At 46.3% G+C, this 24,931-nt stretch overlaps 1 protein-coding gene across 1 annotated transcript; it reads left to right on the forward strand.

Annotated features, from left to right (window-relative positions):
• The first annotated feature begins 1,135 nt into the window (after positions 1-1,135).
• Positions 1,136-15,471, forward strand: LOC112914163 (natural cytotoxicity triggering receptor 2-like). Its single transcript, XM_025991173.2, has 5 exons — positions 1,136-1,616; positions 1,757-2,098; positions 7,735-7,840; positions 7,945-8,046; positions 15,393-15,471. Exons 1-5 carry the CDS (start codon positions 1,322-1,324, stop codon positions 15,469-15,471), a joined length of 924 nt encoding a protein of 307 aa, XP_025846958.2. The 5' UTR covers positions 1,136-1,321.
• The last annotated feature ends 9,460 nt before the right edge of the window (positions 15,472-24,931 follow it).

Raw genomic sequence — 24,931 nt, forward strand, 5'->3', positions numbered from 1 at the left:
CTCAGAAGGGTGCCCCCCCCCCCCTGCATTTTGTCTGTAATTAGGTTCAGGGAGGAAACACAGAGTCCGGATCAAGGCCAGGAAACAAACTGCTAGGAGCTCGCCTCTGCAGCAACCAAACAAGTGTAGTTTGGTTTCCTGCCCTGTCTGTGGGCCAGGCTTTGGCAGAATGGCCTCATCAGAGGTCAGGAAGCTGGTCTGGTTACATATTCATGCTACCGTGTGACTTTGAGTAGGTCACTAACAGATCTGGGCCTCAGTTCCCCCGTGTGGTAGGGGAAAAAAAATAAAAAGCAACACCTCCCTCCCAAATCTACTGTGGGATTCATTAGGAGAGCGCATACGTGAATACACCTAGTTCCTAGGCAAGAGAGCCCATGACCTCCTGTGCCCATCCTCTTCTTGTCTGTCCCTTTGCCCTTATCCCTAGTCTCTGCTCATTGCCACTGCAAGGAGCAGGGCTCTGCACCCAGGTGGAGTGGGGAGCAGGAGTCTGGGGGGTGGGGGGCAACAGGGGACCTGCAACCAATACCCTCAATAGATTCAAAGCTCCTCTTCAATCTTGAGCTCTGTGCAGAACTCCCTGGGGCAGGGGCCAGTCTGTCAGAGCCCTTGGTGGCCGCATGTGAATTACATGTTAGCCCAAGGCCAGGAGTCCTCTTCTCTCTCTCTCTCGCTCTCTCTCTCTCTCTCTCATTCTTTCTAACATTTGTTTGTTTGCTTCATATAAAATATCTTTGTAAGTCGCATCATTTTTTTAAAGTGCTAACATTCACTAAATAGATGCTGGAGTCCTACATGTGTTTATGTATCAGTTATGCAACTAGAGCGCTAGTGCTCACAGGTGGTAGGATTGAGGATTTAGAGGTGATCGGTGGTCCAGGCTCCTGTGCTCCTCCCACCGCACCCTCCCATTGACCCATTTTTTGCTACCAGCCCCACTCTCCCCGCCTTTGCGAGGAACACTCCCTATACTTTCTTACTGGTACTGAAACTCCACCTGTTTTCTTCTCTCCTCCAGCACCCATAAAACCTCCCAGGGTGGAAACACGTCACTGACTTACGAGGCAGGACTAAGTGTGAGGTTTCTGACCACTCCTAGGGGCAGTGAGGTTTGGAGTTCTTGCTCAGACCTCTAAGTGCTCCTGAGCTTGACACTCACCTTCAGCGTGGCTTTCCCTGGAGCAGGGGGCAAAGTCCGGGTCCTGCAAAGAAGAGGCAGTGCAGAGAGAAAGGCCGGTGGGCAGCCCGTTATTTGACCACAGCTTCCTCCTGGCCATCCCAGCTCCTCCCCCAAGGCAGAAGGGAAGACCCAGGATCTATGCGCCAAGCAGGACTGTTGCCTCCACATCCAGACTCACGCTTGTCCCTGGAGGTCCCCGCTTTCCTCTGCCCGTGGCCAGCCCTCCCCAAGTCTCCCACTCCCCAGGCTGTCCTTGGCCTTTCCCATTTTGTCCATCTTAGAAGGCTGGAAGAGCTGAGCAGAGTCAGACCAGCTCCCGGTTCCCTTTCCCCTGTGTCCCCTATGTTCCCTGCTGCCAGCACACAGGGAAAGGACTGGATGGTCTGGAGAGCCTGGCTCCTGCCACTGCTGCTGCTGCCACTGCTGATCCCAGGTAAGGAGGAAGGGAATAGCATGGGGTGGAAAGGGGAGTGTGCTATAGGGACTATGGGACAGTGGGACATGGAGCAAATGCTCTATGACTGCTGGTGGAGCTGGTCCTGGTGTGGCCCTGACCTGCAGCCCTCTCTTCAGGTTCCTGGGCACTACCAGAGGCTCAGCATCTTCATCGAGTGGCAGGGCAGACACTTTCAGTGACATGCCGGTACCCCCCCAAAGGCTGGCCCTACCAAAGGAAGGGCTGGTGTAAGGAGGTGTCGCCATCCAAGTGCACCAGGTTAGTCAGCAGCTCCAGTCCCCACAAGCTGGTTCAAGCCTCTCGATTCTCAATCTGGGACAACCCTAGCACCGGCCTATTCATTGTCACCATGATTGGTCTGAAGGAGGAAGACTCGGGATACTACTGGTGTAGAATCTACCGTGCTTCCAGCAACGCTGTCTCTAAGTCCGTAAGATTCTATCTGGCAGTGTCTCCAGGTAAGCCCTTTCCCATGGGGTCCCCTAGCTCCCTCCCAAGTTTCCTGGTCATGGAAGCCAGGCCACCCTTCGCCCATTCAGTCCTCCTGGGAAGGCTCTTGGAAACAGGTGCACACACATGCACCCACCGCATTCACTGTCCATCTTGATGATTTACAAGCTTCCTAAAGGTGCTCAAACAGATCGTTTGAGCATGCTGACCAGCTTGAGCTCCTATGACCTGGCCACAGGGGAGCCCAAGACTCCCCAACATTTTTAGAGAAGGCACCTGTACCTGGAACGTAGTAGGTGTTCAGTAAATGTCTGGCCACTGGCCACAAACCATCCCCCACTATGTTGATAGAATATTGGTCTGTCCATTCTTCCTGGCCTGGATCAGTCATCAGCAGACTAGTCTGAAAGCCAAGGATGGTTTTTAGATGGTGGGGAAAAAAAGTAAAAGAAACATAGTATTTTGTGACACATGAGAATTATAGGAAATTCAAATTCCAGTGTCCATAAATGAAAGTTTTTTTGGGAACAGAGCCATGCTCATTTGTTTACCTATTATCTAAGACTGTTTTCATGCTACAGGAGCAAAGTTGAATAGTTCTGACAGAAGCCATATGGCCCACAAGCCTGAAGTAATCATTCTCTGGCCCTTTACAAACAAGTGTGCCAACCTGAGTCTGAATCAGATCTTCTCAGAGTATCTGTGCTTACAGTGGACTGAATGTTTATGTCTCCCACAAAATCAAGTTTGAAATCCTAACCCCCAAAGTGATGGTATTTGGAGGTGGGGCCACAGGGAGGTGATGAGGTCATGAGGGTGGGGCCCCTATGAGAGGAATTAGTGCCCTTCCAAAAGGGATCTCCAGTGAGATCTCTCCTCCTCTTTCCATCATGTAAAAAGACAACCTAGGTAGAGAATTCACCAGAACCCCACAGTACCCTAATCTCAGACTTCTAACTTCCAGAACTGAAGAAATAAATTTCTGTTGTTTCTAAGCCACCCCATCTGTGGCACTTTGTTATAGCAGCCCAAGCAGACTAGGAGAGTGGTGGAGGATCTTTTCAAAACATCTCCAATCCATCAATGACTTTTTTTAATAAAATACAATAAAAATTAATTACTAGAAAAATAAAATGAGGAAAATACAAAACAAAGTACTAGCCCAAAATGCTTATTCAATTTTACAGACATAAAATTACATTTCAACAAAGACAATCAGAACACACATAAGGAAAAAAGTTCAGTTATAAAAACAGTACTCTGGTTCATTGCAAGTATGCATGTGGGTGATGGATATAGTTGCTTACCATTAGAGCTGAAACACCAAAGTGCCTCAATCATAACTGAGCAAAACTTAGAAGTAAAGTATCAATTTCCCATATTAAGTGCCATCCACACTTTGAACAAACACCCTGTATATCCACATTTAAGGATTTTAATGTGACAAGTGAGCATTCTTCTTGCTTAACTTACCTAATCTGAATAGCATTAAGGCGTCATAACTCTTCAGAGAAAATACCTTAAAAATTGTTTTAATGCTTTGTTTTAATAACACTTATAATAGAAAACTAGTCTCACAGTTATGTTGACAGAAATCCAAGAAGGAATTTTAAATCAATTTCCACAAGCTCAATATTTTTAGGTTTAATTTCTACAAAAGGGAATGAGTGATACTGTATTTTCTTTTTTTTAATTTTTTTTTATTTATTTATGATAGTCACACAGAGAGACAGAGGCAGAGACACAGGCAGAGGGAGAAGCAGGCTCCATGCACCAGGAGCCCAACGTGGGATTCGATCCCGGGTCTCCAGGATCGCGCCCTGGGCCAAAGGCAGGCGCCAAACTGCTGCGCCACCCAGGGATCCCGATACTGTATTTTCAAAATGCATCCTTAATCCTTCATCTAGTTCCAAAATTTATCTTATAAGGGTAGTTTATATTTAAAATATCTTTTGATGAAAAAATGGATTCTGAATCTATGAAATTCCTATCACATATCTTCTTTTGGCAGAAAACGAAATTCATAACATTCTATCAAAGTATTAAGGTTTTTCTATAAGTACTTTTGCAGATATGCAATATTTAGATCATCACCTGTTTTGTTGATAACTGTTACCAAATTAGAACATGCAACCTATGGAAACTTCTTCTAAGCCTCTTTTGTTTTCACCCTTAGATTTTATTTGCCATTGAAAAATATGTTGAAAAAAAAATATGTTGTGCTCTTCCCTTGCATGGGATAACCTCAAGGCTGTAATATAAACAAGGCTGACTCCGTGATTCACATCTTTAAAAAGTTAGTAATAACTTGGTTTCCATCTTGCCAAACATTAAGAGTCCTTTTTGTAGATCAAACATTCTCAGGGGAGCTCTCCCACTGGGTAATCATGGTAACTTGGCATGCAGTAACAACCATGCAGTGTTTCCACATTATCACACGATAAAGAGAATGATTTCAAATTCAACACATTCATCTTTATGTAATTCACAATTTTGATCACTTTGGTAAGTCCGTGGTGCAGTCTAGCTGGTACCTCTTCATAGCAAGGCTTGGAAGGAGCAGCTACAGCCATCAGAACGTATTCCTACATGGAACTGGGACCCCACACCACTGGTCTTTGTGGTTCTGTTCAGTTCAGGGTTAGTTGCGTTTTTTGACAATGAAGCAAAACGAGGCATAAGAATACCTCCCTATCATCCTGTTCAAATTGCACACAGAGTGAAAGGAATAGCTATGTTTGCAATATGTGTGCATTTCTCAAGTTGCCGTGAAAAAATACTTTGCTAGCTTGATTTGTTACGGAGTTGGTCTTCCTTCTCATTTGCCAGTTCCTGACTACCTGGAGCTACTGTGTCAATAGAAGGGGATATTTAAGCTCCCTTCTTTGCCACAGACTAACTCAGTACAGGGGGGCAAACACCTCTTGTACAATCTTTCAAGGAGGTTTTGACAACTGTAGATAGATATTCTGTCTCAGGAACACAAAGCTGTTACTTTTCAAGAAGCCCACAGAACACTAGAGTTTGTATGTGAATAGTGACTGCTTCTAAGAACTTTGTAATTCAATACTCTTTTAAAAAAAAAAAATAGTTCATTTTGAACTTTTGGTTTTGTGTTTTACGTGTAAATGTCACTTGTTTTCATGATGTATTTTTCCATTAGCCAGGACCTCTCAACAATTAACTCACTGGGTTTTAGTACTTCACCATTAATTGTAACTATAAAACTCATACTATGTATGAGTGCCATAGTTTCCCATTGCTGGCATAACAAATCTCCACAAATGTAGTGACTTAAAGCCATGCAAATTTATAGTTTTACAGCTCTATAGATCAGAGGTCTGGAATGGGCCTCACTGGGCTAAAATCAAGGCGTCAGCAGGGTGTTGTTCTCCTTTCTGAAGGCTGTTAGAATCATGCTCATTCAGGTCTTGTGCAGAATTTCGTTCCTTGTACCTGTAGGACCAAAGTTCTGTTTTTTTTTGTGGTTTGTGTACTAAGAGCTTTCCCAGCTTCTAGAGGCCGCCACATTCCTTGGCTTGTGGTCCTCTTCCTATGTCCTCAAAGCCAGAGGCCCTTTCTGAGCTGCATTTCTCTCTGATTACAGCTAGGAAACATTATCTGCTTTTATTTTATTTTTTAAGACTTTATTTATTTGATAGAGAGAGAGAGAGCACAAGTGGGGGGAGCAGCCGAGGGAGAACCAGACTCCCCACTGAACAGGGAGTGCAACGTGGGGCTCCATCCCAGGACCCCAGGATCATGATCTAAACTGAAGGCAGATGCTAAACTGACTGAGCCACTCAGGCACCCTCATTCTCTACTTTTAAATACTAATCATTAGATTGGACCCACCTGGAATATCTCTCCCCCTCAAGATCTCTAACCTTAATTCCCTCTAAAAGTCCCTTTGGCCATATTAGGTGACATTCACAGGTTCCTGTGACAGGGACAGGGACATTGTTCTGCCTACCACAGTGAAGGATTACATTTTCGAATAAAACCAATGCAAACCCTTAATAACTTCAGAAGGGAAAGTATCTTTGAAATCCATTCCACTATCGCCGTTTGCTTTATTACTACCGCTACGTTCAGAAAAGAGATGGCTTTTCCCAACAAAAAACCTCAGTGACTTTTGTTTTGCTGATAATTAGTACTTGAATGAGCTAATCACTACTCTACATTAGCCAATCATGTCAAACTCTAATTTTTTAAAAGATAGATTGAAATTTTTACCAATTATGTAAATGATTCTTTTCAAGTGTTTATACACCTTTGGGTTATAGTCGACCAACTAATCTCCAGGTATCGTGGCCCGTTCTGATGCTTTCATGCAGCTTGTGCCGTATGGAGCCCTCCGTGACAGTTTAACAACACCCAAACTGGTCTGTATCCTGTGTCAACCAGATCAGTTTACAAATCACATGCTTGGACCTTGAGGTAACAGCAAAGTGATGTACAAATTTTAAGATCCTTACTCCCGATTTCTTTATTTACCTTGTGCAGGCATGCTTTAAATAATTTGTGGACCAGCATCAGCCCATAGATCACACACTGTAGCTCAGGACTAGAATTTTCCTTGAGTGTCCTGACAACCTCTTCCAGGTTGGGTGTATGGGTCGCTCCTGGTCATCATTCCGGGCAGCCTCAGAGAGAGTGCCTTTGTGGGACAGGGTCATGTCCATATGTCCTTTGGCCCAGGATTCTCTCTAGGGAAGTTCCCAGCCATGGGGTGTCTCAGCATCAGGTACCCACTCCTGCATGCCTCTTCCTCTCTCTTTTCCTCAGCTTGGGGGGAGGGGGGACTGCTCCCCTCATGGACCTTGGGTGGGTGTGCAGACCTAGCTGAGAACACTGAGAGTCCCTGGGTCCTGTCACAACGTTGGGGCTGACCCTCCTTCTGTTTCCCTCCTGGGCCTCACCCACCCCCAGTAGTCATTGTTTCCTCTTTCTCCTTAATAACCCCCATCACCCTTCCAGAGATGACCTTCCTCCAGCTTCCATCAAGAGCTCGTAGCATTTGTAGGTGTGGGGTCTTTCTGGGAAGGCAGGGCAGTGGGGATGGGGAACAGGTAGCTCACAACGTTTCAAAATCAAGAGGGAGTCTCCTAAAAGGTATTTACCCATGCCATTAAGGCAGTGGGGCCTTCAGAGGGACCTAGGGTTCTGCTGCATAACCAGAAAGGACAGAGTTGGAAGAAGCAGCCTTAAAATTCCCCACGAGGGGCCCCCTTCCCCTAACAGCCCCAGAAGTATGAGAAAGAGAACGGATGCCAGAGACGAGAGCCGCTTAAAGACAGTGACTGTTTCTACACTCGGGGAGCCTGAGAGGTAGACAGTGCCCTCCCAGACATTGTAGAAATGCTTGGAGGGAAGCCCAGGCCTCCTGACTCTTCTTCCAGTGCTCTTCCCGGACCCAGGAACACCTCCAAAGAACTGGATAGAACCTGAGCTACGGGTCTGTCTCCTCTTCAGCCACAGGACTTCACAACCTAGTCCCACCCTCACAAATTGTATTTTTCCCCTGGGGTTGAATGGGCTTCTGCTCCCGGTCCAGCCCAAGTCCCTGCTCCAGCTTTCCTGCCAGCTACAACAGAAGTGCCGTCCCACCAGTTAACTAGGGTTCTTTCTCTTTCCCTGGCAGCTCCTACCTCCATGCAGGTCACCGAGGCTTCCAGTGAACTGGTCTCATCACAGACCCAGAGCTCTTTCCCCACCACAGCGTCCTCTGCCACCATCACCCCTTCACAGTGAGTTCAGGGTGGGACCTCACCCCAACAGCCCTGGCTCAGGGGCCCACAGGTGACAGCTGTCACCCCAACCCCTCCTCCCCTTTTTGTCTGCTGTTGTCCAGGCCACAAAACTCCACCCTCCACTCTGCAGCCCCCAGCGCTCTGGTGCCCATGCTCTGTGCCTTCCTTGTGGCCAAGAGCCTGGTGCTATCGGCCCTGCTTGTCCGGTGAGTGGGTTTGGGTTGGGCTTAGGGGAAAATGGGGCAGGGAACAGCTTCTGTCCCTGGACAGAGAGTCAGGGAATCAGGCAGTAAACACAGAGGCAGGACAAATTATACCCAACAGAGCTGTCCACAGGAGCCCCTCACGGGTCCATCCATTGTGCATGCTCACTATAAGCTCACCTTTGTCTCCTTCAAACTTAGATGTCTTGTCCACATTTTTCCATCTGTTTTCTCCTTGCCTCTTCTTCTCTTCCTTCCCTTCCCCTGCCTCTCTCCCACTGATTCATCCCTCCTCCCGTACCACTGACCTGTACAACCACAAAGTCCCTCCTACCACCTGCCCTTCCAGAAGGCCTACCCAGGGTCACCATCCCAGGGCACAGCCCCTTCCCAAGTGGTGAGGGAGAAAGGGTGTGCACAGAAGGGAGAGGCACACTCTGGGGAGGAGGGAATGCACTAGGGGGAAGGTGGGTGGAGCTGGGGGAAAGGTGCCAGGACAGAGCGAGACAAGAGGATCCTGGGACAGGGACCAAGCAAGCAGAGGAGGGACGGGTTGTGGGGATAGGGCAATAGGGTCAAAGAGTGGATTTGAGTCACTTCCTGTATTTCTCCCCCTCACCCCCATCTCAGAGCCTCAAGGAGTCCACACGTACAACACAGAGGGAGGTCTCTGATGCGCCCAGCTCAGCCCAGACACCAGGCCTTGGGGTCCAAGAAGGATGGCCAGTCTCCCCCAGGCCCCCGAAGAGCTCCTCCCTGGCCTCTGAACCCCATGCTCTCTGCAAAGAAAAGGCATAAATCCCCCAGAACTTGACCCAACGCCCTTGGCTACACCACTCACTCCAGTGCTGAGGATTTCCCAGCCTGTTCTCCTCCCAAGGTCAGGCCCACTGGTTGCTCACATGCAGTTGGCATCCGGGCCAAGGAACCGAAGGCCGGTGCAGCAGCTGTCCCCCACCTGACCAGCATTGTGGGCCACTGTGACTCCTCTCTCCACCGCCTCCTCCACTAGCCCTCCTCCTCATCCCTTTGCTTCCATCCTTCTCACCCCCTTCTCCCCTGCCCCCTCTCCCTCCCATCTGTAGCCAAAACCCCAATGACCCCCAATATTTCTCTCCTTATCCCTCATTTGTTCAGCCATGCTCTGCCAGACTCTGTTCTGTTCTTCTCTGTCGTTTCTGCCTCTTCCTCCCTCTTTGCAAATCCCCACCACCTGGCACTTACACCCAGGCCAGTCGGCCAATCACCTAACCAGCATCCTGCCTTTGGTCCCCACCTCCTGGATTGTTCTCCTTTATCGTCCCTTCTCAACAACACCTCTGGGCATTTTTACACATGGCGCGGTGGGGAGGAGTCCAATGTCATTACTGCTCTGCCAAGTTTAGCCACCCCTTTGTCACCATGTCACTGTGCACCCCCCTTGCTGCCCTTACTGCCACCATGATGGCTGCAGGCTCTGGAGAGGAGTGGCTTTTCCCGTCGCAAGCTGGGCTGGGGGCTTTACAACCAAGACCACCCTGGTCTGACCCCAGGCACTGCCCCTTGCAGGTCTCTTGTCTCTCTGACACTCTCTCAATGTCAGACTTTCCAGACTGAACATCTTTCTCTTCTTTCCTGTTTCTCATCTAGTTGTCTTTATTCCTACTTTCTGGGAAAGTTCCTCAAAGTTACGTTCCAGTTCTTCTTTTCGAAGATTTATTATTTATGCTATCACATCTTAAAATTTCTAAAATGGTCCATTTGTTCTCTGAATATTCCTTTATAGCATGCATGTTTCTTGGGGGGGATGCCTTTTTTTTCCTTGGGAAATATTAAAGTTTTAACTTTTGAGGGTCTTTTGTAAGCCTTGTGTATTTTGTTTCCTCCAGATACCTTTTTGTATCTTCTGTCTTCTTTCACTAACCTCTGTCGTTTCTCAGAACTTTCTGGAAACCTCTGCTGCTTCTTGGCAGCCCGTCAGTAGTTAAAAGCTTGGATGCTCAGTGTGTGTTACAGAGATTTATGGACTGCATTGATTTGGCAAGTTTCATTGTTACAGACTTTTATGCCCCTGCCCCTCCATTTCTATGTTGAAATCCTAACTGCCCCCCACAAGATGATGGTATTTGTAGGGGAGCCTTGGAGGTGACTAGCTTATGATGGAGAAACCCTCACTACTGGGATTGGTATCTTTATAAAACAGCCCCACAGAGTTCTCTGGCTCCTTCTACCTTGTGAGGACACAGCAAGTAGACAGCCCTATATGAACCAAGAAGGTTCCCCCAGACACAGAATCTGCCAGCAACTTGGCCTTGGACTTCCTGGACTCCAGAACTGTAAGAAATACATGTTGCATATCAAGTCTATGGTATTTTTGTTATAGCAGCCCAAGTGGACTAAGACAAGCATGGCTGCATATTCTCTTCTCTTTGAAAGCTCAGTTTCTCCAAAAAGGCTCTTTTCATTGTCTTTGGGGGATGGTTCCAGGCACCAACCTTAGCAAAGCACAGGGGCCTCTCTGCCCACCATCTGTTTTCACCCCCTGGGGCCCCAGGTGGAATACACTTTCCCTCTCTGTGGCACCTGGTGCCCTAAGCCTGGTGCCCTAAGTGGACATCTCTGTGACTCACCCTTGTCGGAGACTAACCTGCAGGTTGTCTGCAGGGCATGAAGAGTAAAAGGAGAAAGGATGTGGGCAGCTGACCCGCTTGCTGTATCTCATGAGAGGCAGAGAAGCTAGGAGCCAGACTGCTTCTCAAACCCAGCCCCCCACTTGTAGTCTGCGCCGGGAGCTACCCACACCTCCAATTTCTAAGGTTCTCTGGGCTTTTAAGGTAAAAAATGACTGACTGGTTTTTTATTTCTCCCACCCCCACCTTTCTCTGGTCCATCAAAGTCATCCAGTTGTTACCTAGCTTTAAGACGATTACAAAGCCCTGTCTTCATCCTTTAGGATGGTTTTTTATAATTTTTATCCATTTATTGCCACCCCCCTCACACAGCTTCCACATCTCCTTAGCAGGAGCAGGGAAGGTACTCAGATATTCCATCAAACCAGCCCTGCCAGCTCCCAACACCATGGGCAAGAATAAGCGAGACCCCAGATCTCCACTTGCTCCTGTAAAGACTCCTGGTCCCTTCTCCACCCCACCCCCACAGCCAATGCTGGGACCTCAGACCTGCAGCTTCCTTCCTTTCTCGCTGCCCCTCCCAGTCACAAGACCCCAGGCTCCCCAGTCCTCCCACATCACCCAGGATCGTGTCATAATAAAACCTTGTGAATTCATCAAATGAGCCCCATTTCCCACCTTTTCCCAAATCTATAAATCTTTTCGCTCTGCCCTCTGAAATGTGGGCACTCATGTGTTCAGCTTCTCTGAATGGCACCTTCCTGCCTTTGGGGTAATCTGCCTCTCCTCTGAGAACACTTTTCTCTCTGTAGTTGGGTGGCATCTCGCTCTCCTTCACCACTGTGCCTGAGATGGGTGTGGTGTCTCTTCCCTCCTCAGTGCCACTTCCTATCTTCTTATCCTCCCTAAAGCAGCCCCACAATTTGATTTTCTGCCATCAGACAATACCATAGACCCCATTACTGTCACATCTCCTATACAATCTGGAGTCTCCCTCTTTCTTCTCATTGGCCTTTACCCCTGGCTCACTATTACTCCCATGGCTCCTGTCATAATCCTTGATGGGCTGTGGCCTACTTGGACTCATAGATGATCCTTCCAAATCCCTGACCTCCCAGTTCCTTACGTCCTCTCCTGCAGTGATCTCGTCCCCTCCCTTGCCTCAGCCACCATTCAGATGGTCAACAGGAATAGTGGCTCCCTCCTTAGTCTCAACTCTGAGCACCCCCCTTCCAGCCACCACCTGTCTCTCTAGCTCAAGAAAACTGACCTGATCACTGTGACTCTTCAACACCACTGGGATCCCTGATCCACTAGTTATGCCATCTTGTCCCTCTCCCTTACTTCACTCATGCTTTCCTTTCCCTTTGACCCCGTGGCCCATCCTTACAATCACTCTTTGGCACATAGTTTCAGTTTCTTTTCCCCCCTCTGCTTTCACTGAACTCCCCTGGCACAACTCCAGCCCTGGTTGTATCCAGCTTTCCACTGCTCCACCCTGCATCCTGCCCTAAAGCTGAACATGACTGGAGAAAAGCAACCTATCATGCAAAGTATCCCTCTGTACACACATGGTCTCCTTTCTAGACTGCTAGTTCACAGCACCCTCTGGCCCCTCAAATTCCAGTGCCCTCTCCTCACCCTCAGCTGATGCCCTTGTATCTGAACTCACTGAAAACAAGGAGTCCTGTTTGGTCCAACTGCACCAGTCAATCATCCCTCTCCTATACCCCAAGTTCACTGTCTTCTCCCTATTCCCATCACAAGCCAACCTCTCCATATAGTACCCATCCCATCACCTCTTGTCTACACAAGAAAATTGCTCCAGAAGTTTGTCCCTCTCTCATGTGTCATGACAATCAGAATATAAATGGGCTATGACGTATTAAAAACTCTCTCTTGACCCCAAAGCACCTCCACCTACTGCTCCACATTCTATTGCCCTTTATGACAAAACTCATAAAAGGAGTAGATACACTCTCATCCCCCAATATATCTCTTTTTTGTTGTCTCTTGAACTCACTCCAGTCGGCCTTGTGTGTGCCACACCCTGAAACATCTTGCCACAGTCTCCAGGGGCTTCCACATTGCTGAATCCATAGGTCAATCCTCAAAACTCATCATATTGGAAAGATGAGCAGCATTGGATGTGACTCACCACTCCTCCCTTCTTGAAATGCTTTTTTCCCTTGGCTTACAACAACAACAAAAATCTTGTCATTTCTCTCTCAAGTCATTTGATGCTATGTAGTAAGTTACTCAAACACTTAGTAGCATAAAACAACAAATGATGTGTTTATTATCTCAAAGATAGGTCGGAAGGGGTGGGAATCAGAAATTTTGGGAATATCTTAACTGGTGTTCATGATTCAGTATCTCTCACACAGTTGCAGACGGGATGTGAGCAAGAGCTGGAGTCAATGGAAGGCTTGACAGCAACTGGACCACTTCCAAGATGGCTCACCCACATGGTCAAGGTCTCAGTTTCTCACTATGTGGGCCTTGCTTCACGATGTGGGAGCCTACTTCCCCAGAGTAACCAATCTAAGAGAAACTCCAAGGAAGAAGTCACAGTGCCTTTCATAATCTAGTCTCTGAAGTCACACACACTTCATTAGAAACTGGTCGCTGAGGCCAGCCCACATTCAAAGAGAAAGGGATTGGACTCCATCTCTTGAAGGAAGAGACACAGAACCACCGCAGTACCTCCTCTGGCCACAAAATATTGACATTTCTCCCATATTCAAGATACACTCATCCAAAACACATTCCTGAGTAAAGGGAGTCAAAAAGTAAAAACAAAAGATAAATAAATGGAGAGAAAAAAGATACATACATCCCCTCCAAAAGTCTTCACAAGTCTCACCCAATTATGGCATTAGCATCAGGTCCAGAAGATTGTTGTTTAAATCAGGCCTAGGTATGGGTGAGGCTCCTTGGGTGCAGTCCCTTACATATAATACTTTGCATGCAGTTCTCCATATGAAGACCTGTGGCCAGAAGAGAGAAGTTATGTGTCAGACACAAACCCAACATTCAATGGTGGTACAGACATGGAATAGCACAAGAGACAACCCCGGTCAAAAGAGGGGTAGATGGGAGATGAACAGAGCACTGATTCATAGAACAATTGGAGCTCAGCTGGACAGATGTTGGAAATTTCTTGATTCAGATGCTGCCCTACTTCTACCTGGGAATGATTCATCATGGCTCTTGGCCCCTCCCTCTGGGATCTTGGGTCTGCCCTCTGAGGTATTCTTTACTTTCCATGAAAGGCAGCCTGTATTTACAGCTTCATAATTTTCTCAACCTTCTTCCTTCCACTACAATTGGAAGGATACAAAGGCCTTTTAAAATTTTATACTCTATTCCTTTCAGTCCAAGCTGATAGTGTTTTGTGAATATCACTCTCTAAAAAAATATGTGGGTCTCCTATGAATCTTCTTGAAATCCACTCAATTAAACAAAAGCCACACTCACAAATCTCCTCAATATAAGTTGTCTTCCATACCTTGCGCTTCTGCCGAGAAGCTGAGGGGTAATGTCTTTTACCTTCATTAGAAGCCCTTGAGTTTCATTGAAAGAATCTGTGAGGCACACACCCTCAAGCTCCTTAGAGGGCCTTGTCTAAAGCATTACCTTCATCCTTCTGGGGTCTCAACAAGGAATTCCACAGCCACTCTTGGTTTCATCTTTAGACTATATTTTCCTGAGAGAGTCCTGGATGTAATTTTAGCATCATTCACTGTCTGGAGATACTGAGATTGTTCAAAGCCATCAAGATCCCACTCCTTCATGTTGAATAGCCCTACCTATAGTTTACCTCCCTGCTCTTACAGTCTCCAGTAAGCCAAAGAAGAAACCAGGCAGCATCCTCAATACTTCACCCCCAAGATCTTAGCTATACCACCTAGTTCATTGGGTACTTTTCCTACTTTCCTCATTACTGCAGGTGACAATGTTGCTAAACCTTCTACCACTACACAGCAAGGATCCCTTCTCCTTCTCCCCTACTGGCTCAGTGAATTTGGAGAATGTTCTTTAGGTCTCTATGCCCAATCTCCTCACCAGTAAAAGGAGAACTGACAATACCCATATAGCCAAGCTATGTGGATGACTAAGTAGGATGATATATTCATAAAGCATCAGACATTTGGAGGACACTGAACAAATGCTGTGCTTTAGAGGGAGTGAGGTGTAGTAGGAAGAGGACTCATATGTTACACAGCAGAGGCAACTCAGAGCTGATCTCAGCTGGAGGGACAGACAGCCTACAGGAAGTCAGCTCCTTTTTTTTAAGATTTTATTTATTTATTCATGAAAGACACAGACAGAGAGGCAGAGACACAAGGCAGAGCGAGAAGCAGGCTCCATGCAGGGAGCCCGACGTGGGACTCGATCCGGGGTCTCCAGGATCACACCCTGGGCTGAAGGTGACGCTAAACTGCTAAGCCACCCAGGCTGCCCCCTCAGGTCCTCTTCTTGATGGACAGAAGAGGGGAACACAGAATTTGGATTCTGGATTCTGACCAACTGACCAACCTAGGCCCAAAACACATGCAACTTTACTGATATCCTTCTTCTAGCCAGCAGTGGCCAGGGACAGCCTTCCTCCTTGCCAGGAGGCTGTGGTGACCAACTAAGTGTAATGGTTTGGGAAAAGGGTGGCCTCTGCATCTGGGTGCCATTCTGCAGCAGTTCCTGACCCAGCCCCACGTCCCATTCCTGTTCTGATTGCTGGTGGGACATGCAGTGGAAAACCCTGATGGAACTCAGGAGCCCAGATGCCCCTAAAGCCACCTGCCACTTTCAGTAGGTCACTGACCTTCTCCAGACTCGTTTCCTCACCTGTAGGGAGATGAATATTACCACCACGCTGTTGTGAGGATTTAGATAAACAAACAAGGGAGAATGGAAGGGGAGGTGGGCAGGGGGATGGAGTGACTGGGTGACGGGCACTGAGGGGGCACTTGACGGGATGAGCTTTGAGTGTTATACTATATGTTGGCAAATTGAACTCCAATAAAATATATGTATATTAAAAATAATTATTATTATTATGAATAATAAAAAATAGATAATGCAAATGGACAAGCCTTGCAAATTAGAAAATTATGTGAATATATATTGTTTCCTACGTTTTTGTCAAATTCTTTTTTTTATTTTGTTTCTTAAAGTTGTATTTACTTAATCTACACCTAACATGGGGCTTGAACTCATGACCCTGAGACCAAGAGTCACATGCTCCTCTGACTGAGCCAGACAGGTGTCCCTAAGCTTTCTTCAAATTCTAAAACCAGGGATGTCTTTGTGGCTCAGTGAGTGGTTGAGTGTCTGCTTTTGGCTCAGGTAATGATCCCAGGGTCCTGGGATCAAGGCCCGCATTTGGTCCCCTGCTCAGTGGAGAGTCTGCTTCTCCCTATCCTTCTGCCTGTCCTGCATTCCCACATTTGATATCCAGGGGACCAACTTCTCTATTTTGTCCTATTTTCTCCATCATTTTCCTTCTTATCCTTAGTTCTCTTGTTGGGTCCTGGACACCCAGGAACCCCCGCGGGTGCTGTTCTAAGCAAAGAAGAGCATTGCACATAATCCCAGTGACAGAGGGGCACAGGGCACAGGGACAGAGAGGCTTGGAAATAAGACCCTGATTAATGGTCTCAGCTCAGCCCTGTGTAAGCTTAGGCATGTCACTGCCCTTCTCTGAACTTCCATTTCTTTCTCTGCAAAACAGAGGGGATGGGGTTGAGTTAAAAAGCCCATTTCACATCCATAGGAGGTTAAGGCAATGAGCATGAAATGAACACTGTCCTGTGCCCAGCTAGGGTTACCAGGGACAGAGCACCATGGGATTCAAACAGACATAAGGAGCCAGCAGCCCTTGAACACAGAGTCCATAGGTGGAGGGACCCATGCGGAAGATTCCAATTTGGACTGAGGGAAGGAGCAATGGTATGAGAGCAAAGTTGGATGTGAGGTGGCTGGGCAGGGGATGGAAGAAGCAGGACACTAGTGGGAAGAAGAAAGTGGCAGCAGGAGCCCAGCAAGGGTGAATATGATATTGCAATTTATAAAAAAATGTATATTGTGGTCTTCATCCATAGTTCCTAATCACAGCTGCCAAAATCCTTGAAATTTCCTGAGCAAATGAAGCCTCTTTTTTTTTTTTTTTTTTTAGGTAGGCTCCACACCCAGCATGGAGCTGAGCATGGGGCCTGAACTCAGGACCTGAAGATCAAGACCTGAGCTGAGATCAAGAGTCCAACACTTAACCAACTGAGCCACCCAGGAGCCCCAATCAAAACCTCTTTTGCTCCTGAGATGGAAGCATCTTTTGTCATATTTGGTCTCTGTCTTTAGTGCCCAAAATGGCTTCAGAGCCATAAAGTTGACATGAGTGTCTTGTTATTCATAACAAGCACCTTGCCACCATCTCCAAGTTTATGTTAACGTCCCAACATTTGGAAATCCCCTAAGGATGGGTGGGGCCTGGTTGCCCAACGTGGCCAGAGGGTTGGAACTTCTATTCCATCTCCTGATTTCCCAGGAGGGGAGAGGGGCTGAAAGTTGAATCAATCACCAATGGCCAATGATTCAATCAACCGTGCCTATATAAGGAAGAAAAAAAAAGAAAAAAAAAAGAAAAAAAAAGAAAGGAGGGGGCTTTCAGAGCTTCCACACTGGAGAACCAGAATGCTTCCACTTGCCACAATATGTGGTCCCAAAGGACACTGGGGACAGAAGCTTCTGTTCTGGGAAACTTGCCTTATGTATTGCTTCATCTGTCTGTTGACTTGTACCCTTTAATATCCTTTGTAATAAACTGGTAATCCTTTGTAATAAATCAGTAATCTAGTGAGTACACAAGTTTTCTGAGTTCTGTGAGCCCCTCTGCAAATTAGTCAAGCCCAAGGAGGGTGTTGTGGGAATCCCCAATTTGTAGCCAGTTGGTCAGAAGCCCAGGCAGCAACCCAGGACTCATGACTGGCATCTGAAGGGAGCAGTCTTGTGGGACCATGCCCTTAGCCTGTGGGATCTGACGCTAGCTCCAGGTCAATAGTGTCAGAACTGAGTTTGTGGGGCACCCAGTCAGTGACCGTGAAGAACTGAGTTAATTGCTTGGTGGTGTGGGGAAAAAACCACATCCTGGGACACCTGGAGGGCTCAGCAATTGAGCGTCTGCCTTGGGCTCAGGTCCTGATCCCGTGATCCGGGATCGAGTCCCACATCGGGCTCCCTGCATGAAGCCTGCTTCACCCTCTGCCTGTGTTTCTGCCTCTCTTTCTCTCTCTCTCTCTCTCTCTCTCTCTCTCTCTCTCTCGAATAAATACAATCTTTAAAACACACACACACACACATCTTAATGAGTGGCTTTGCTATGGAGTCACATTCGTTTTTAGAGTAGCCATGATCTCATGTGTTCCCTAGAGAGGACATAAAGTCCCAGGAAGGGGCTGAAGCCCCTGTCCCATCTCCACTCACCCCTAAGGGTCTGGCAGCATGCTGTTATCCAGGGACAATGAGGGCTCCCAGGTCTGGGGGCTTTTCCTCAGAAATCCATCTCCTTTTTTGCAGTACTCAGCCTACCTGCTGGGCTCCTAAGGACCAGACTCCACACCAGGCCCAAGGAGGGGAATTCTAGGGAAATCAGCAGTCTCATTTGCACAGACCAGAATTTCTGTTCGTAGTGGAAATACTGAATATACTGAAGAAACCTGAATATGGACTGGGTAGTATAGTCTATTAAGAAATGGTTTTTACCACAATGAGATACCACCTCACACCAGTGAGAATGGGGAAAATTAACAAGGCAGGAAACCACAAATGTTGAAGAGGATGCGAAGAAAAGGGAACCCTCTTAAACTGTTGGTGGCAATGTGAACTGGTGCAGCCACTCTGGAAAACTGTGTGGAGGTTCCTCAAAGAGTTAAAAATAGACCTGCCCTATGACCCAGCAATTGCACTGCTGGGGATTTACCCCAAAGATTCAGATGCAATGAAACGCCGGAACACCTGCACCCCGATGTTTCTATCAGCAATGGCCACAATAGCCAAACTGTGGAAGGAGCCTCGGTGTCCATAGAAAGATGAATGGATAGAGAAGATGTGGTTTATGTATACAATGGAATATTACTCAGCCATTAGAAACGACGAATACCCAGCATTTGCTTCAACTGGATGGAACTGGAGGGTATTATGCTGAGTGAAGTAAGTCAATCGGAGAAGGACAAACATTGTATGTTCTCATTCATTTGGGGAATATAAACAATAGTGAAAGAGAATAGAATGGAAGGAAGAAGAAATGGGTAGGAAATATCAGAAAGGGAGACAGAACATAAAGACTCCTAACTCTGGGAAATGAACTAGGGGTGGTGGAAGGGGAGGAGGGCGGGGGTTGGGGGTGAATGGGTGACGGCCTCTGAGGGGGCCACTTGACGGGATGAGCACTGGGTGTTATTCTGTATATTGGCAAATTGAACACCAATAAAAAATAAATTTATTATTTAAAAAAAGAAATGGTTTTTAATTGCATTGGCTATGATTATGTTAATTTGCTATGTAGCAAGAAGCCCTTTTTTTTTTTTTCAGAGCTGTATACTGAATTATTTAAGGGTAAAATGTCAGGATACCTGCAATTTATTTTAAAGTACTTCATCATAAAGGATACAGTGAGTTAAAACTTAAAAAGTGGAGTGGTGTACCTGGACTCTGAGCTCCAACAACCATGTCTGCCCCAGGCACATCCTGCTCCTCTCTGGAAATTAGACAAATGCCTCCTCCCCACCCATGTCAGACCCCATTTCCATGGAGAGATTACCAAAAAAAGCACTCTTCTAGGCTCACTGGTTAGAAAAGTGCAACCCCTTCCAGGACCTGACTTAGCCCCACCATAGCTCTGGAGCAGCCTCGATGATTGATGCACCAGGTGGGTGTCACCTGGGTATCATCAGATAATGGCAAATGCTGCCAGCATTGAAACCACAGTCCCAGCAATGCACTAGGGTCTCTGTGAAGCCCTGAACTTGAGGCTCTGAGATTCCAGTCAGCAGATCTCTGCAAGGGCTGTGTCTAGAGCTGCACATACTATACCAGGTTTCTTTCTGTTTTCTTTGTGAATTATGTATAAACATCAATATTTTCCTGATTCTAAAAAACTTGAAATTCATTAAAGGAAGATCTGTTAGATTCTTTCATCTACTTATTTTTCCAAGTGACATGTAAGCCTCAGGAGGTCAAGCTGCAGTCAAAGCTAAGGTACTGGTGGTGCCTCCATCTGAGCTAGCCCCATCCTATCCCACCAGCCCCTCTGAGGACCGTTGCTCAGTGCACTCTGCTTCCTCTGCTTTCAGCTCTCCTCTCCCCACCTTTGCCTTAAACCCATCTTGCAACTCCCAACCCCTCTCCTCTCCCCTCCAGTGCCCACAAAACCTCCCAGAGTGGACACACATCATTGGTTCACCACTTAGACCTGGATGCAAGGGCCAAATAGGACTTAGGACTGTGGTCAGGACCCACATGACTCTCTGAATCTGTCATCTGTCTTTAAGTCTATCTTTCTGGGGGTGAGGGGTAAAACCAGCACCCAGGAAATGACAGTTTGCAGAGAGACGGTGTTTACATAAGAAGACAGGAGAAAGAACGGGACAGTGTTGAATTGACCACAATTTCCTCCGGGGACTTCTCAGCTCCTCCCCTGCCCACCCACCACTTCTGCTCCTCCCAAATGGGGAGCTGAAAGCTGAGACCAAGGGAGCAAAGAGCTTCTTGATTTCCTGTGGCTGCCCTGTGGGGAAGGGGAGGAAGCTAACATCTCTCAAGACCCAGAGACCATCCATACGCCTTAGGAGAGATGTTCTCCTGGCTCCTCTTTGCTCCTCCCCTATTCCCATAGAGCCCATTACTCCCCACTGCTTCCCACTTCCCCAAAGGAGGCCTTTGTCCTTTTCTTTTCTTTTTTTTTTAATTTATTTTTTATTGGTGTTCAATTTGCCAACATATAGAATAACACCCAGCGCTCATCCCATCAAGTGCCCCCCTCAGTGCCCAGTCACCCCCACCCCCACCCCCCGCCCACCTCCCTTTCTACCACCCCTTGTTTCCCAGAGTTAGGAGTCTCTCATGTTGTCTACCTCTCTGATATTTCCCACTCACATTTTCTCCTTTCCCCTTTATTCCCTTTCACTATTTCTTTGTCCTTTTCTATTCTTCCTCCTCAAGAATGCAAGGGAACCCTGATGTCAGACCCATTTCCAAGAGGCCACCTCATTTCCTCAGCCCCCCTGCTCCCATCCAAGAGCTCAAGGAGAGAGGCAGCTTAGCTGGAAGGACCCCTTCTCTTTTGCTGCTTTACCACTTCCAGCTGCCCTGCCTGTGCCCTTGACATTAGATGAGGGGTTGGAGAAGAGGACAAGAGAGAATGTCTGAGATAGAGGAGGTTGGGCAAGGAGAAGTAGCTCTGCAGCCAAAGGCCAGCCAGGAGGCATGTTCTGGCTGTGGGCACACAGCAGGCTGCTCCCCTCCCCTAGCCCTGCAGGGCTCCTGACCTGAGGGCTTGGATTCCAAGCTGCTGGGGAAAGAGACTGGAGCCTGTGAGAATGGGAAAGGTTTCTCCGGGCAGGCTGGTGCCAGCCCCAAGAAGCACAAAGGAGGGAGTCTCAGCAAATCTCTGTGACCTGCCAGTCACTGGCACAAAGCAAGACTCAGCCCAAGACTGTCTGGCTTCACCAACACCCAACTAGGCTCCAACAGGCAAGTTCAGGCTCACTAATGGGAAACACAGTGCTCCCTGAAGCTGTTGGTATTTTCACAGGTGAACATCTTGCTTAAGGAAACGGGTCTTCTTGGGCTTCAATCTTCTGGAAGGAATGCTGCTCACCCACTCTTTCCCCAGAGGACTGGCTCCTCCACCAAACAGCTCTCCCCCACAGAAGCCAGGAAGGAAAACACTGATAGATTTCCTACTTTAAAAAAAAAAAAAGTTGTTAAAACATAAATAGTAGATCTACAACAGAGTCACTGTGCTAAGCATGACATCAACAAACCAAGACTTCATATCTAACCTAACTGCAGCTTCTGCCCTCCCGGGAACCAGTCAATATGGAGTTACCTGGACAGTAGTAGTGAGCACTGCTTGTTAGACCCCTGCTTTTCACCAAAGAAAGGTGACCTTGCCTGAAACACTCCTTGCTAGAAACTTCCTATTTCTGCCCCCTTCTGCCTATAAAAGCATTTGTATATTTTGTACAGCTCCTCGGAGGAGTACTTCATCCAGACCTCATCAAGACTTCACCCAGCTACTACATGGGATGCTGCCCAATTCACGAATCACTGAATAAAGCCAATATCTTTAAATTCACTCAGTTGAATTTTGTTTTTTTAACAATTTGTCTGATAGAGGATACTAGAAACTATTTTTAAGTGACAGGATAGAGAAAATAATACATTATATAAAGATTAATATCTGGAATGTGTAAATAACTTACAAAATCAATAAGAAAAGGACAATGCTCAATAGAAGAAACAGAAAAGGTAGAAATTACAATCCAACGAAAGACCCAGAGAAAAATCATATGTTGGAGACAAGATCCATTTTATCAGTAAATAAGAAAATGCAAATTAAAACAATGGGGGGGGATCATTTTTCACCCATTAAGTTAATAAAAATTTCAAAGACTGGTCACTTCCAGTGGTGATAAGGTTGTGAGAAAATTGATAGGAATATAAATTAGTGCATGCTTTTAGGAAATCAATTTGCCCAGATTTATCAAAATATTAAATGTGCATCCCTTTCCTATGAACAAGTTAATCATTTCTGGGGTTTGTGTGAGAGAACAATCATGTGTGCACAAAGCAGTATATAAAAGGTTGTTTGTCACAACATTTTATGCAACAGTGAAACTTTGAAATAAATTAAACTGGCCATGGACAGGAAAGAAAGAAAATAAATTATGTTTCATCTCTAGTATGGGGTACTGTGTGACAGGTTACAAAGAATGAAGCAGATCTATGTATACCAACAAGCATTCATCAGATTGCCAAACCATATTTAGGTCCAAAAAAATTCAAGCTACTGAATGACACATATCATAGTACCTCATTAATATAAGTTAAAAAGATACAAAGATAAAGCTATATCCATAGATACAGTATGTGGGGGGAAGGTGTGTGTATGTGTGTGTATAAACAGGAAAGAATGTGTGCAAGGATCACATGCTAACAGGAGTCAAGTCTGGGTAGGGGGTATGTGACAAGGCTGTGAAGAACTTTCAAATTTTTCTGAGTATTCTGTATTATTTGAATATTTTTACAATAAAGTGTAAGATAAGACGGAAATTTTTTCCTGACTTGAAACAAATGGATAACAAGGATGTTGGAGGTCACAGCAGATTTGTACCACCACCCCTTCCCCCCAGGAAGGCAGAGGGAGGGCTATGTGTATCTTGTCCTGACCACGTCCCTTGGTGACAGGATAGTCTCGAAGTCCTCTCTGGAGACCCACCTTCCACATGGGTGTGTTCTCATAAGTTGCCTAACACTTTAATTGCACATTTGTTCCCTCCTCCATCATCCAGTGAGTTTAACACAACCAGCTGAAGTCCTACTCTATATCCCACCTCTGATTTCTCACTCACTATACACCAGCAAGTGTTCTTTATGTATTATATGCTCATGCAAAGCCCCAGACACAAATGCTTATAATGTCCTTATTCGTAATTGCCACAAAAAAAAAAAAAAAAAACTGGAAACAATGCAAAAGTCCTTCCACTGACAAACTAGTATTTCCTCTTTTTTAAAAATATTTTATTTATTTATTTTAGAGAGAAAGTATGAGTGGAGGAAGGGGCTGAGAGAGGGGAAGGAGAGAAAGAGGGAGAGAAGCAGGTTCTGTGCTGAGTGCTGATCCTGACACAGGACCCAATCCAATGACCTTGAGATCATGACCTAAGCCAAAATCAAGAGTCAGACATTCAACCAAATGAGCCCTCCAGGCATCCCTGAAGTATTTTCAGACAGTGGAATACTACTCAGCAGTGCAAAGGAACAAACTACCAATGCACACATTTTATTTAAAAAAAAAAAAAAAAAGGCTGCATACTGCATGATCCATTATATTTGACATCCTGAAACAGGGTAAACTATTGGGACAGAAATCACTGATTGAGGGAATTTGGGGGTGGGAGTAAGTCTGTCTATATCTAGGTTGTGTTGACGGTTCTATGACTATGATTTGTCAAACTCATAGAACTGTACACTATGTATGTAAACCAAACCCCCAGTTTATTTTTTTTCAAAGCCCCAGTTTAAAAAATAAAATAAAACAGAGACATTCATCACATGCCAGCAAGCCTGCTCACTCAGCCTCCTCTGACTACTCTATGCACGGAGACATAGAACACATCGAAGCAGGGGCCTTCCTTCCTTCTGTCCCCATCTTTATTCCTCTGTTTTTCCACTTCTTCTCTTCATTTTTTGCCAGCAGAAAGCTCCCAACCAATGGAATCTTGCATGTGCCACAGTACAGACACTTGTTGGAGTGATGTGGTTCTTAAGAAGGGTAAGCGCCCTCTCTCAACGGAAGTTTGTCCCCATGTGTTCCTTCTGTAAATGGAGAAACTGAGGCCCCCAAAGCAAACAGAGCTTCCCTATTGCATCCATTCTCTGTGATCCCAACCTTCCTTAACTGTGTGGCTTTCAGAGACTATTCCAGGAGGCACTGAGAGGGGCTGTCACGGTGAACAGCAGACCTTAACCATTCTAGAATCTTCTAACTGCAGTCTGGTCAGGAGGTAACAAAACAGGGAGAGATTAGGGGAAAAACACGAGAAACAGGCCCTTTCCAACAATCTGGCCACTATGCCCTTGTCCCAACCTTCTCATTAGAAGAGGTCCACTGGGCCCTGTGTCCAGGAAGAGAGAATGGTTTTTCAGATTGCCCCCAAGCTTTGTCATGATACAGACACAACATTAACAAGCTTCATCTGTCAACCTCTTGAGCAACTATCTCAGCAGGAATGTGTCTCTCAAGACTTCAGGGATTCAGAAATCCCACTTCTGGAATGTATCCCACAGATACACATATACGAAATGACATATGCAGATGCCTATTAATCCCAGTACCATTTGTAGTTCCAAAAGATGGACAATCACCTAAATGTCCAAGCTATTATGCATCCATTCAATGACATTCTCCGCACTTTCTCAGGATGAGGAAGCTCCCTATGTACCGATATAGAGTGATCTGCAAGAAACTTTGCATTTGGTTAGGTTCAAAATTC

Source organism: Vulpes vulpes, chromosome 1, assembly GCF_048418805.1.
Source record: "Vulpes vulpes isolate BD-2025 chromosome 1, VulVul3, whole genome shotgun sequence".
NCBI classification, from domain to species: domain Eukaryota; kingdom Metazoa; phylum Chordata; class Mammalia; order Carnivora; family Canidae; genus Vulpes; species Vulpes vulpes.

Bases quoted from the DNA above. Each gene is read 5' to 3' on its own strand.
- LOC112914163 (XM_025991173.2), top strand. From the start codon at position 1,322: ATGCGCCAAGCAGGACTGTTGCCTCCACATCCAGACTCACGCTTGTCC. The intron at 1,617-1,756 runs GTAAGGAGGAAG...CCCTCTCTTCAG, and splicing joins GCTGCCACTGCTGATCCCAG to GTTCCTGGGCACTACCAGAG. The intron at 8,047-15,392 runs CCGGTGAGTGGG...CTGTTCTGATTG, and splicing joins GTGCTATCGGCCCTGCTTGT to CTGGTGGGACATGCAGTGGA.